General features: G+C 41.8%; 1 protein-coding gene across 1 annotated transcript in view; it reads left to right on the plus strand.

The window, feature by feature from the left end:
- Window positions 1-824: 824 nt before the first annotated feature.
- CUX2 (cut like homeobox 2) overlaps window positions 825-15,570 on the plus strand; it is a 711,333-nt gene continuing 696,587 nt past the window's right edge. The window contains exon 1 of the mRNA XM_082244161.1: window positions 825-1,261. Within this exon, the coding sequence (XP_082100287.1) occupies window positions 1,199-1,261 (63 nt within the window). The 5' untranslated portion in view covers window positions 825-1,198. The remainder of the gene's footprint in view (window positions 1,262-15,570) is intronic.

The following is a 15,570-nucleotide window of genomic DNA, read 5'->3' on the forward strand; positions in this document are numbered from 1 at the left end:
TCTTAGTTCATGTAGCATGTATAGCCCACTATGTATATTATATGGAGCCTGAAGCATCATTCAGCCAGATACAATGTATAACCTCTGCACAGGTTGTCCTGCTTAGTATATGGCACAGGCTGTGCATCTCAGACTAATATACCCAGATATGATAAACATCCCCTGGCTCCATTATGTGCGTGCAGCATATACAACCAAGCAGCTAAAGACTATCTACACTTCAACACAGACTGTCCTGTTCTTTATATGCAACCTACACCAGCAGACAGCTGAGAACACCCCCTACAGAGGCTGACTCACACTCACTGTATGCAGCCATACCAGCAGATATCCAGTGACTGTGCATACATATGATTGGATGCCCTTTAGTATATGTAGCCTGTATCACGACAAAGCCAGGTACAGTTTACACCCCTTTCTCTGGCTTCCCTGATCAGCATGTATGCAGTTTAGAGCATTAGACATCCAGGGACAGTGCACACAGCTTGTACAATCTGACCTCTAAGTATATGCATTCTTTACCAGCAGACAGGCAGGGACAGTGCACACCCCCTGCACAGGCTGTCACTCTTAATATATGCAGTATATACCACCAAACATCCAGAGACAGTGAACACCCCCTGCACAGACTGTCACTCTTAATATATGCAGCATATACCACCAAACATCCAGTGACTGTGCACACCCCCCCCCCCCCCCTGCACAGGCTGCCCCTCACCGTATATGCAGGCTTTACCACAAGACAGCAAGGGACTGTGCACACCCCCTGCACAGACTGCCCTGCCCTCAGTATATGCAGCCTATACCAGCAGACAGCTAGGGAGGGAGGGGAGAATTTATTATCCCACAGCATCTCAAACCACACATGTTAATTGAATTGCACATTCCCTCCCTCTCTCCCAGGCTGTATCGATCTGCTTGTGACGTCACTATTGATAAGTTTTGCGGAAAAAAAATCAAGTTCTTGCAAATCAGTCCCGGGGTGACCCGGAGACTTGAGGAAAAGGCTGCTGCACTTTGGGGATTACAAACAATGCACTCTTCTGACTGGGTGGCTTTGAATCAGCGAAACGGGATTAAGTGAAGAGGGGGAGAGAGGAGAGACTGGTCCAGCCCGGAGATTGAGACCAGCCTGTGTGAGGCAGGAAAGGAAAAAAAAAATCCCAACACAGACGATATCGCTTCAATATCCCCCAAGATGGCTACTAATGTGGGATCAATGTTCCAATATTGGAAGAGGTTTGATCTGCGACGGCTGCAGGTGGGTGCAAGGGGTGCTGCCTTTGGGGTTGTGGGGTACAGTGATCGGGGGCCCAGGTTGCAGGGGCGGTGGTGGAGTGGGAGGAGGGAGGCTGGTGGATTGATAACGTATTAGGAATTGATCCTCACTCTGCCTTTGTTCAGTTCAGTCATTGATTCAGCACAAGCAGTGTGCTGCCATAGAGCTGTGTGTGTGTCTGGCTGAGCTGGCCAACAACATAGCAGATACCGGGAAGCAAAGGAGTTTCACAGACCCCTTGGCAATGAATTGATGATTCAATACATGGGGTCTTTGACATGTCCTGACTAGAGGGCTCCTTTTCCTTTCCCGCCTGGTACACCAGTGACAGATGCTCTAGTCAACTACATCTGTGTCTAGAGCTGCAGACTCTTTAAAAAAAAGCAAAAAAAAAAAGCTGGTTGATTCTTATTGCTTTGTGGTTCTGCTACAATCCTGAGGATACAGGGGGACACTTCTGACAGCTGAGATCTGTGGGAAAGAGAGGGGGGGGGTAGTTCATCAGTGAAATAGTCACAGAAGATGTTAAATTGCTTCTCTGGATTACTTGCACATTTTTATATCTTGTGTATTTTAATGTACATGGTACACTTGTGACGCTCACTTTGCAAAGAACAATTCTTGAAATTCTTAGTTGGCCATGCTTACCCTATCAGCTCATATAATGTGTCCCTGTAATACTTGTCTTAAGTGATGCTTGAACTCGAAATCACCTATGAAATCTTTGATGCTTGGTTCATTACAAAGCCCAAATCTTTAGACAAGGGTCTGTAGCGCTTCAATTATTTTTACAGGTCAATTGTTCATCACTGTGAGGATATAATATACATAACATAGCATATGGGAGGTCTTTTAAGGTGGAATGTAGTCTCTCTGGCTTGACTGGTAACTAGCAGATCATCTCAGAAACACGGATCTTCAAATCCATTGGCAGAAATTACTCTTTTTTTTTTGTAACGCCACTTGTTATTTTTGAACTTTGTGGCCAGTTGCAGACATAATGTTATGTGTATGGACAGGTAGCCTCCGAATAAGCCACTCTGTGATCTCAATGCTGCCTTCCTCATTTGCGGTGCTGAAGTCAGACTTGTTTTCATAGCAAAGGTGTATGCGATTAACGTGTTCATTGCCAGAGCATCACTCACCAATTGCCATGTGCTGCTATACCAATCAAGTTGTTTTATCCAAGAAGGATGAAGTTCATGTATTGATGTAGTGTGTGTATGTGTGTGTGGTGTGTGTGTAATGATTGATGCTTGACACGTCTGCAGGAGTACTGTGATTTACATTAATACACTTATCATCTCGTCTGTACTTTATACTGTTTTATATGTCATTGTCTGTACAACTGTTTACTCACTCTTTTGCATAAATGAAGATACTATATAATTTACCCCATGCATAAAATGAAACCATTTCATTTGACTTAGAAAGATACAAATCTGTTACGATTAATCATTATATTAAAAATGACAACTCTATAGGCAATGCTAGTGAAGCAATGAGCCTTGAATCAGTAGTCCTTCTAATATGCAGTACTGGTCTTTGTTTCAGTCCTCTTGCTTTTGTTCTGCTAAAGTATTAAACTTTAATTCATATGTACATATAGAACTGTATTGATTAATTCACCTAACTGTTAGGTTAACTGTTTTCTTATAGTATCTACATCCATGTAAAGTATGTACCTATCAAGATATGTACTATGTGTGTGAGAGAATATATATATATATAGTTATACCGTATTATTGTTTTATAGGATTCCTTTTATATATCTGTCCAATGTATCCTTCCCATCTAAAGTGTGTATCCAACTATGTAGAATTTTGTATTCATATTTTGGATAAATATATATAATTTCTGTATAACAGTGGAACTATACTGGATGGGTCTGAACATTTAATGTATAGGCAGAATGTAATTCTTGCAGAGGAGGTCCTTGTTTTTAATTGTCTGCTTACACTTGCTTGGCTGTGATGGGAAACGGTAACAGTATTCCCTGCTAATGTTTGTAAATCAGACCTGGGCATTCTCAGGGCAGCAACTCTTTATTTATGATTGATGTTCTGTAACATGAGGAATGACAAGAGCATGGCAAACAGATATGTGAGAAAGCAGGAGCAGGTTCAAATGTGCTCAGGGCTGGCTGCGATCTTCCTATTGTTATTCAGGTCTGGAGGATTTCAACTTGCCCTGGTATTTGGATTCATTCATCCCTGAATGTCAGTTAACAACATTTTCATTAAGCAACTAATATTCAGTGCTCTAACCTTTAGTCTGCAGGCTTTTAGTGCCGTGATTGGCTGCTTCTGTTTTTAAGCTTGCTGAAGCTATACGTTTTATTAGATTAAAATGACCCCTTTCAGTCCTCTTTGGGTCACCTAATTCTGCGTGCAGCTGTAGTGGTATTGGTCTGTGAAATTACCAATAAGCCTTTTGTTCTAATGTATAAAAAGAGCTGACCTGATGGCAAAGCCTTGGTGTGTATTTGCTTAATGCATATGGTATACAATCACCCCTCATCATTATACGGTGGCTCTGCACATATACTAGAGGAAAAAAAATGACTTGCATTGTTTAATCTCAAACTGCTGTGTAGCTGCTCATTTACATGGATATTAAACAAGCTTATCCCTCCAGGAAATCAGAACATACAAATGCTTTGGAGAGGGACAAAACACACATAAGTTCCTCTTATTGCGCAAAGAGCTCTCCATATTCAGCAATAATACATTGAGGCTTTTAGGAAAATGACTTTTTTTAATATCCCAATATAAAACTGCTGAGGTTCATGAGTACAAATGGATAGCATTCTGCTGATGGCTGATGTGCCAGTGTTTTGCTGTTTATTAGAACAGGATTGCATTTTTACTAAGCCCTAAAAAGCAAAAATCATCTCTTTTCAATGTTGATTGCTTTTTTAGGTCTTAGCCTTGGTTGGTTTATAAATGCTTCTGGGTGATAGGAAAGGGAAAGTATTTGAGAGACAAATTTCTTTATTATTTGTTGAAAAATTCAGTACCCATACCTGTTAATTTGTTTATTTGGTAATTAATGCTAATGACATTGTTGACATTTGTGTCATCTGGTTCCCACATTAGACTGACCAGGTTTTAAAATATTGTTTTCGCCTCTGATTTACAAAGATTTAGACACAAATGTTTTTGGCTTACATTTTCAGTGTGTATGGGCATTAGTTTTCTAAAACAGTCATGTAGAATTTGTATGTTCAGTGGTCTTATTGTTTAAGTACACATAAATCTGATTGGTTGCTTTTGCTTTCTTCATTTGAACTTCACCTTCACTGCGCTAAGGTCAATAATGTATTTATTGCCTACTACTGGCTTGTTTGCAATTTTTTTAAAATGGCTTCCTGCAATGAAACTTTTTACTATGCTCCCTCAGGTGGCTTTGTCTTGTGTTCCTGTCTATAGCTGTTGTTTTTCTTTTCAAAGCTGTGTGCAATAAAACCCAGTGACTGTACTAGGCCCAAAAATGAATTATTGGATCCTATGAAGACTGCTTGGTGAAAACTGTCTGTGTCCCATCAACCTTTAATTCTGTGCCATTTACATGCTCAAAGAAACAGGGCAGCCATCATAAAGGTCAATGGACACTTTTTTCAGTTTTGGTTGAATACCATTTAGCAGCAAAATAAAGTACTCCAGATCAGGCCATTGGTTGCAAAAATTTCCTGTAATGAAAAGAGAAACGAAACCCATGTATTTACTGGTTTCCCACAGTTGCATTGAAGACATGCCATGAATGATGACTGTCACATGTGCTTGTGCTCTCAACTGAACTGTAAAGCCATGAAATGACTGGTGTCATAACTGGTATGATGCATGATTACATGATGACATGTGCAGCACCATGACAACTGCACAAGCTAAGATGGCAGCTTTCTTGGCTGTAAAGGATAGGAGGGTTTAGTTCTGCTTCAACATTTAACATTTAAATATATTCCATTATTATTTTATTTTTTTAAAAATCTTTTTATTGATATTATAGAACATAAAACAACATATATGCACCTCAATTAAGAACAACATGTGCAAATAAGGGGCCCATGCAGGGACTCAAGTAATAAACCAGCAGGTGCAAAGCAAGATAGGTTTTAAGGATCCTATCCCTAGCTCCAGAATCAATAGCAAATAGCAGGTACTTGGACCAGTTCACTTTGAGACCTGTCAGGTTAGGTAAGATCTGAAAAATAATTCAGGACCTGCAATGCACCCTTCAACGAGGGGCCAGCATCATTGAGGAATAATAGGAGGTCGTCTGCCTAAAAGGCTACCCTCTCCTCCAGCTACTCCAGCCGCAGGCCTCTGAGGGTAGATATATGGAGAACCTCTGCCACCGGCTCTATAGCGATAGCAAAGAGGGTCGGGGAAAGAGGGCAGCCCTGCCATGTACAACAGTAAAACCGGAATGGGGATGACAAGAGACATCCCAGTCTAATGACAGCTGACGGAAGAACGGTAGATCACTTTAAGCCATTGAATTAAGATTAGGGGGAACCTCATTCTCCGAAGAGTCTCCAATCCATAGTGTTTTAATAGGTTCTATTCAGGCTGGTTCATGTATGACTAAACTAGAAATAAAAAAAACTCTCTCACACACATCCCAAAGTGACCAGTGATATTTTAGGAACTGGAAGATGACAGTTGGAATATGATAAATCAGCTGTTATTAATTGCTTGTGACTGTTCAAGATGTAAGCCTTATTATGGTCAAACATGCTGTTTAATTCAAACATTCAACTCTGGCAGAAGTGGTTGGTTTACAATTGGACACTGGGCTTTGGAGAAAAATGCAGCATTTTCTACATGCTTCAGACTTTACCAAAACTGAGATCTACACTTTGGAAAATGTATGCATGTTCAGGTTTGGTAGCTGTGTTTCATGTGATTTAAGCATCATGAAAGAAGTACAATGGTTGTCATTGCTGACCTCCTTCTAGACATGCTTTTTGTATTTTTTTTGTTGGTTGACCATCAGGTATAAATACGTTTTGAGTCACAGACTTGAAACAAGCAAGATTTTGGAAAAGTGTCAGAATTCCTTATCTCTTTGCTTGTTGTACAGTATAAGCCAATGCATCAACATATTAACAGCCAGGAAACTAACATTTTCAGAAGGAATGGTCAGCAGTGGCAGCTGCTGTATTTCTCCTATGACATGTTTCTTTTAATTACAAATGAAAGCATTAGAAGCATTTATCAAGTGCTTTTGTGTTTTCAATTTAAAGGGGATTGCTCTTGCGTATAAGCATACTGGGAAATGCAGTGAGTAGGACACTTAAGTGTTCTTTTGACATTTGTGTCTTTTGACATTTAAATGTTAAATGCAGCCACTGCGTCCCAATTTACAAGAATGGGACTGCCTACACAGGGATGCACAGAACCTGTGCATCCCTGTGTGGGCAAACACAGCCCTTGTATGCTTAAGTTCAACTGTGTAAATGAGGCTGTATGTTTGAGAGTCTCCATGTTAGAGCCAGTGGCGTAGCGTGGGGGGTGCTGGGGGGGCCAGCTGCACCGGGCGCAAAATCTGGGGGGGGGGGCGCAGTGTCATGCTGCCATTTAGGAGCCTGCTCAGCCATCCTTAGTGTAGGAATCAGGTAGGTCTCTGTAGTGGTCAGTGTAATTGTCAGGTAGGTTTGTGTAGTGGTCAGGTAGGTCAGTGTAGGAATCAGGTAGGTCTGTGTAGTGCTCAGGTAGGTCAGTGTAGGTGTCAGTATAGAAATTTGGTAGGTCAGTATAGTGATCAGGTTGGTTAGTGCAGGAATAAGGTCGGTCTGTTTAGTGATCAGCTAGGTCAGTGTAGGTGTCAGTGTAGTGGTCTAGTAGATTTGTGTAGGGGGCGCAAATTACTTACCTTGCCCCGGGCGCTGACAACCCACGCTACGCCACTGGTTAGAGCATACAGTATATAGTATACAAAGCTTACAGTGGTCAGCTCAATCCACGTGTGGCAGAATTACTAGCTCCTGCACATGCACTGGAATTACATCATCCTACGCCAGCCAATGAAGATGACTAAAAACTGGCACATGGGAGAAGATGCCAGCGACGGCAAGGGACCATTGGAAAGATACATATTAATACATTTAGCTCCACTTTAAAGGCACAGGGATAAATTAGAAGTCCAGCAAAGCAGAACAACAGGTGATGGTGTCCAATATGTCCCCATGCCAATTCCAGCAAGCAAGCTATACAAGAATGGCAACCACCCCAATTTATAACTAGCTTTTAAAATTAGGCCATGGAAGAGCTTTGCACAGCACGAACAAACAACAGTTTCCCAGCACACTTACCAGCTACAGTAGCATGCAAAAATAACAAAATTATGCTGTTCAACAATTTACATTAAAAACTGGGGTTTTAGTTGCACAGCATTTGCAAATATATGTGGAATCCACAGTACCTTATCAAGGTTCCTCTATAAAGTGCGGTTGTAACTCTAATATGTGAGAGTCTCCATATTGGAGCATATGTGGCAAAGGATTGATTAAGGGCAGTAATGCCTGGAAGCAGCTCATTTCTCCTTGTTGTTACTATCCCTACTTGAGATATCTCTCACTTTGGGTTTGATTACAAAGACAAGAAGTAAGGGGAAATTTTTGTAAGGGGAACACAGGTCAATGAAAAAGTAAAAAAAAGTCTACCCTTCCGTGTACAAAAACAAAACGCATTCATAAAAAATATGTTTTAGTAGGATTTGAAGGAAATTACACCTATCTGATAAAAGTGGATAACTTATTTAACTAACTTTAGAAGGAAATATTAGAGATCAAGGAACTTTCAGTTTGAAACAACTTAGTCCATTTCAGGTGCATCAAAACAAAAAGGTGTGCAGGGTATTTTTCTTTTAGAAAGCAGCCACAACTTGAGTAGAAAAGCCTGTCCCCTGCTAGCATGTGGCAGTCAAGGACCCTTGCTCCTAGAGGGCTCTCTTTAGAGGTCTAACACATTCAATACTGAATCAAACCTAATGCTCTGCAATCAGCAATTCTCATGCTTCCTTCTGATTGGAGAGCTCTGGCTCTGTCCAAGCAGGGGTATAACAGACCTCTGCATTGAGAAGACTACTTTCTTCAACATATATCACAGGACACAGAGCCATATTCATTACTATATGGGTTATAGGCCACCTTCAGGTGAATGGACAACCAATCAGACAGGAAGTCCCCCTATATAACCCCTCATACACAGGAAGTACCTCAGTTTTTTCGCCAGTGTCTTAAAGGTGATGGTCACTGTAGAGAAGTTCTCCACATTTAAATTTTTTTCTCAAAGAAGAAAAAAGAAGATAATGCTTAAAACCCCGATCAAAGATCTCTGAATCTAAAGGATTAGCAATTAGATCCATCTAAAAAAGTCAAAGACTAAAAGGATGGTACCTAAGCCTTGGGAAAGCAGATACAAGGTTTTGCCTGTAACGTTGTCCTTTTTAGGCACTGGACCCTGGGATCTGGACCCTTGGTAAAAGCAATCCCAAAGGCGCTCCGACAGGGTGCTCTACAGGTCGAAGGGAGTGGCCCCTCAAAACAAGGGGACCCAGTCCTTGAAGGTCAGCAATTGACAAAAAACTCACAATAATGGGTGAAGATTGGATTCTTGTTACAAGACAGAATCCTGCAGCTGGACTAGTAAGTCCACTCTAAAGATATTTGTAAAAATATTTTTATGCACTACTCCCTTTAAAGATAACAGTTACCAAGTGCCATGTTGGTCTTACCAAGTTACCAAGTGCCAAGGCAGACCTTGTTTGTTTAGGCATATTGTTTTCACCCTGTGCTGATCACCTGAAAGGTCAGCTGTGACAAAGCATGCTTATTTTGCTTATGCTGATCTCACCCCATGTTGTTTGGCGTGTAGTTTTCACCTTGATGTGAAAGCGCCCGCACATTCGTCTCCTCAGAAGCTCTGGATCAAGCAACGCCTTCAGTGGCGTGTCTGTGGCGATGGATCATCCGTGTGCACGCGACAATTCACCATACAAACACAAGCGTATGCTTGGAGCAGGAGAGGTGTGTCATGATGTGAATGCCGTCCATGTGGACGCCAGGTAGCATGCCGCGTATGCCCAGTACAATTGCAAACGGCACGATTTTCCAGGAAGTGTTTCCAACACGCAAGCCTCTGTCAGAAGACTGGAGGGACAGAGCAGCAGCGGCTGGGTTGCATGGGTCACTGCAGGTTCTGTGCCTTTGGGATAATCAGTGCTGTGTGTGATAAGCTGTATAGCTTGGCACAAGCCTTGAGTACACTAAAGTTAGTTCCTCAAGTTTGTCTTGCCTCAGAGCAATGGCCTCCGGAAAGAGGAGGGGCACAGCTGGAAGGGGCACTGTGGTGCCACCATCAGGACTGGAAGATCCTAGCCATGCTTCCTCTGTGTCTTCCTCCCCTGATAGGCCAGAGGCGACTAGCCAATCTGAGCCATTACGGTTGTCAGGCATAATAGCTACATCCAGTGCTTCTGTCGCAACCTACGTCACTAAGGACGATTTGGCATTGGCATTATTAGCTGGCCTTGGAGTAAGATTTCTGACATGATTGCTGACATGATTGCAGCATTGCAAGGAGGGGGGAAACATTATAGATCTCCCTCACCTGAGCCACCCCCCTGAGTCAGTTCAGGATTGGGCAGAGGATGTGGAAGTAGTAGCTGTAAATGACCCTGTAGAAGGTCAAGCTGAGGCTTTCACTTCTGGGGAGTCAGGATCTGAGGAGTCATACTGGGCCTCTCAATCCCAGAGATTGTTTAATCAGCCTCTCACTAAAATGGTCCGGTTTGGATATGAATTACCTCCTTTAGAGATGTCTGAAGTCTCTTTTTCCTCGCTAGGCTCATTGCGCCCTCCTCAAAGTCCTCAGGTTTTTCCCTTACATCCGCTCTTAGAGCAGGTAATGTATACTGATTGGGATCATCCTGATAGGATTTTTGTTCCTCCCAAAAGGTTTTCACTATTGTATCCTATGGAGGAAAAATTGAGAAAATGGAATATACCTACTGTGGATGCTGCCATTTCTTCAGTTAACAAAAGTTTAACTTGTCCTGTAGATACTGCCCAGGTTTTTAAAGATCCAGCTGGTAAGAAGTTGTAATCTTTGCTAAAAGCCTCCTTTGCTGTTGCAGGCTCTGCGATACAACCTGCAGTAGCAGATATAGGAGTTTCTCAGTCTTTAAAAGACCGTATTAAGCGAGTTTCCAGGACGGTTTCTTCTCAAGGAGAGTCTGTTAAAGATTTTACAGATCTACCTCGCACTTTAAGTTTAGCAGTGGATGCTTTTAAAGACTCCATACAGCAAATGTCACGGTTTGCCCTTTTGACAGTACATATTTGCAGAATCCTATGGCTCAAAAGCTGGTCTGCGGAATTACAGTGTAAAAAGTTGCTGGCTGGCTTTCCTTTTCGTGGAGAACGCCTATTTGGTGATGATCTGGATAGATATATCCAAAGGATTTAGGGGGGAAATAGAACAGTGCTACCTGTTAAGAGGAAAAGCAAATGTCCTTCTTTTAAGATTCCCAGCACTCAGACCCCCAGTGCTTCTATTCCCAGGCAGTTGCGACGACCTCAGCCATCTGGATCCAGAACCAAGCCTTCAGGACAAGGGCAGAAGAAACCCTGGGCCCAGAGATCTACCAAGTCTACCTCTAAGCCTACCTTGTGAAGGGGCGCCCCCACTCAATCGGGTGGGGGGAAGGCTGCTAAAGTTCTCGAAGGTCTGGGTAGAAATGGTCCAGGACAATTGGGTTATTTCCACTATCTCGCATGGATACAAACTGGAATTTTGAATGTTCCCGCATCCTCGGTTTGTAAAGTCAAACATACCTGCAGATCCTCTAAAAAGGAGATCTCTCTTTCTGGCTCTGGACCATTTAAGGTCCCAAAGAGTGATTACAGGGGTTCCGGAGGATGAAAGATTCAGGGTTTTTTACTCAAACCTTTTCGTAGTCTCCAAGCCAAAGATGTGAGACCTATTCTCAATCTCAAAGCTCTGGACCAGTTTCTGAACATTTGCACTTTCCGTATGGAGTCAGTTAGTTCAGTCATGGCCTCCCTTCTAGCATCCATAGACATCCAGGATGCATACCTTCACATGCCTATTATTCAGTCCCATCAAAGGTTTTTACGCTTTAAAGTAGAAAACCGTAATTTTTCAGTTTGGGGCCCTGCCCTTCAAGTTGGCCACGGCTCCAAGAGTGTTCACAAAGATCCTAGCTCCAGTATTGGCTGCTCTAAGTTCTTGAGGAATATCAGTGATAGGATATCTACACGATCTATTGCTAATAGATCGATCGGCTTTGGCTCTAAGCCAAAATGTTTTCCAGACAGTACAGTTCTTAGAACGTCTGGGTTGGATTATGAACTTGGCAAAGTCAGCATTACAGCCGGTCCAGCATCTGGAATATCTGGGTTTCCATGTGGAAACAATACAGGCAAAGATATTCTTGCCATTTAGAAAGGTTACAGACCTGAAGGATCTGGTTCAATCTGTAAGAAGTCAAAAGTATCCATCTGTACGTCTTTGCATTAAGTTATCAGGGAAGATGGTGTTCTTATTCGGAGCAGTTCAAAATGCTCAATTCCATGCCAGACCCTTACAGAACATCATTCTGTCAGCGTGGACCAGAAAGGTCCAGTCCCTAGACTGGTGCATGTCTCTGGTACCAAAAGTATGTCAGAGTCTAAATTGGTGGTTGTTAACCATAGGGGGTGAGCCCGTGCCGCCGGAGGCGCGCTCCCGCCCCCGCTCGTTCACTGTGATCCCAGCGCGTGTGACCGGTGGACTCGATGTCCGCCGGCCACTCGTGATCGTCCGGGACAGAGGGAGAAAGGCAGGCAGCTAATGTAAACAAAGCCGCCTGTCATTCTCCCCTGTGTAAGTGCAGAGATCATACGGTCCTGCTATGTAGGATCGTAAATCTCTGTAGTTACACAAACAGCCACATCCCATAACAGTTAAGGGCCATACACACTATCAGATTATCTGAAGACTTTTTCCTTCAGATTTACCTTTTCTATGTAGTGCAAGGGCCTGCCGGATTGCATACAAATTGAAAGTGTTTAGGTTTGACCTCATATTATATGGTTTTGGTAAGTCTACAGACAAAAGTCTTCAGATAATCTGATAGTGTGTATGGCCCATTAGAAGCACGCTCCTAGGGACACACTTAACCCCTCCTTCTCCAATAAAGTTAACCCCTTCCCTGCCAGTGTCATTTTTACAGTAACAGTGCATATGTATAGCACTGATTACTGTAGTAATGTCACTGGTACCCCCAAAAGTGTCAAAAATGTCAGTCAAGGGTCCAATGTCGCAGTCCTGCAAAAATAATCGCAGATCGCCGCCATTACTCGTTAAAAAAAAACCAATAAAAATGACAACAATCTTTCCCTTAGTTAGTAAACGCAATAACTTTTGTGCAAACCAATCAAAATACGCATATTGCGATTTTTTTTTTACCAAACATATATAGCAGAAAACAAATTGGCCTAAAATGTTAAAAAATTTAGATTTTTAAATTTTTTTGGGGAATTTCATATAAAAAAATGTGAAAAATATTGTTATTTTTGCAAAATTTTCGCTATTTTTTGTTTATAGCGCATGATCAAAAAATCGCACAGGTGATCAAATACCACCAAAAGAAAGCTCTGTTTGTGGGAAAAAAGGACGTCAAATTCGTTTAGGTACAGCATCACACGACCGCGCAATTGTCCGTTAAAGTCACATAGTGCCGAATCGCAAAATAGGCCCTGGTCAGGAAGGGGGTAAAATCTTCCGGGGCTTAAGTGGTTAACCAGAAATTTGGAAAAAGGGAAATCCCTTCTTTCGGTAGTCTGGAAAATAGTGACTACAGATTCCAGTCTCTCTGGTTGGGGAGTGGTTCTGAAGGAAGCCACTGCCAGGGAAAGTGGTCTTGGGCAGAAAAAAGTCTTCCCTTCAATGTCTTGGAAATCTGAGCAGTTTATCAGGCTTTAAAGTACTGGACGCCCAGACTTCGGTGTTACCCTGTCAGGGTACAATCCGACAATGCCACAGCTGTGGCTTATATCAACCATCAGAGAGGCACCAAAAGTCAATCAGCCCAGAAGGAGGTGGATATTATGTTATCCTGGGCAGAATCATTTCTTCCATGCCTTTCAGCGGTTTTCATTGCAGGAATAGAAAACTGGCAGGCAGAATTTGTGAGTCGTCAACAGGTGTTTCCCGGGGAGTGGTCCTTACACCCCGAGATCTTTGCATTGATCTACCAATGCTGGTGGGTCCCAGATGTAGGTCTGTTGGCATCCAGGTTCAACAACAAGTTGAAGAGATTTGTGTCCAGGACCAGAGATCCACTTGCAGTCGGAGTGGATGCCTTGGTGATGAGTTTTCCCTGATCTATGCCTTTCCTCCAGTTCAGCTGCTGCCACATCTGTTACGCAGAATCCAGCTAGAGAGGAAACCAGTTATCCTGGTAGCTCCAGCATGGTTGAGGTGGTTTTGGTATGCACAAATTCAAAAATTGGCAGTGACAAGGCCTTTGGTTCTTCCACTGCATCCAGACCTGCTCTTTCAAGGTCCAATATTTTACCCTGCTTTATAGTCTTTAAATTTGACAACTTGGCTATTGAAGCCTTGATTTTGAAAGAGCAAGGTATATCTGGCCCTGCAGTTTCTTCCCTGATAAATGCTAGAAAACCAATCTTTAGAAGCATTTATAACAGAGTCTGGAAATCTTACATTACCTGGTGTGAAGCCAGGAAATGGCATCCCCAAAATTATATCATCGGGAGAATTCTAGCCTTCTTGCAAGTAGGGGTAGATATGAAATTAGCCTTAGCCACTATTAACCTCCCTGGCGGTATGATTCTTTTGGATTTTAGGTGCTGAAAGCGGTACCATTATTTTAGGTGCTGAAAGCATGTAATTCTTGTGAATGAGCAGCCCAAACCAACTGTATACATTTATTATACATATTATATATATATATATATATATATATATGTATGTATACATATATTATGTATACATATATTATATATATATATATATATATATATATATATATATACGTGTATACAGTTGGTTTGGGCTGCTCATTCACAAGAATTACGTGTATATATATATATACGTGTATATATATATATATATATGTATATATATATATATATATATATATATATATATATACATACATACATACATACATATATATATATATATATATATATATATATATATATATATATATATATATACACACATATATATGTATATATATATATATATATATATATAATATGTGTGCGTATATATATATATATATATGTATATATATATATACTGTATATATATGTATATATATATATATATACATATATTTACATAAAAAGTACAGTAAAACTGCAGGAAAGGGCACTGGGGGGTAATGTAATGTGATTTTATTTTATTTTGAACGATATCAGTGTGTTTGGTGCATTTTACATTCGAATTTGCCGCCGGTTCCACCCCCCGGCGGACGTCACGTCGCCGGAGACGGAAGCCGGGGCTCGCAGACGATCGGGAGGAAGCTCCGCCGCCGCACACCGCTCGCAGTCTTCGCTGGATCCCGGAGAAAAGGTAAGTAAAACCTCCTCCAGCATCCAGCGATCTTCTTAGCGCTACCCCGAGTGTGACTCGGGGTTACCGCTTTTGGCACTAAAATCTTACCCCGAGTCACACTCGGGAATACCGCTAGGAAGGTTAAGGGTCAAATTTCAGCCTTGTCGTTTTTTTTCCATTCTGCAATTCACATTCCTTGGTTCAAACCTCTGTTCAAGGAATGTTACGTATGCTTCCTCCAGTGAAGCCACTATTGTGTCCTTGGGAAATTGGTGCTGGCAGTTTTACAGAAACAGCCTCTTGAGCCCATGGGGCATATTCCTCTGGTTCTTTTGACCAGAAAATGGGTCTTTTTGATTGCAATAACTTCAGCCAGAAGAGTATCAGAACTAGCAGCTCTTTCTTGTAAAGAGCCATTCTTGATTTTTAGATAGGGTGACTCTATGTCTACACCCAGGTTTTTTGACCAAGGTGGTGTCCGCCTTTCATTTGAATCAGGACATTATACTACTTTCCTTTTTTCCAGATCCTGAAACAGAGGAGGAAAAGTTATTACATTCTTTTGATGTAGTACGTGCAGTTAAGATTTACTTGAAATGGTCGGCTCAGGTTCGTTAGACCGATCTTTTGTTTGTGCTGCCAGAAGGGCCCAGGAAAAGGGCAGGCTGCCTCTAAGTCTATGATTTCTAGTTG

This window comes from Pelophylax lessonae, assembly GCF_965119305.1.
Source record: "Pelophylax lessonae genome assembly, chromosome: 1".
In the NCBI taxonomy this organism is placed as follows: Eukaryota; Metazoa; Chordata; class Amphibia; order Anura; family Ranidae; genus Pelophylax; species Pelophylax lessonae.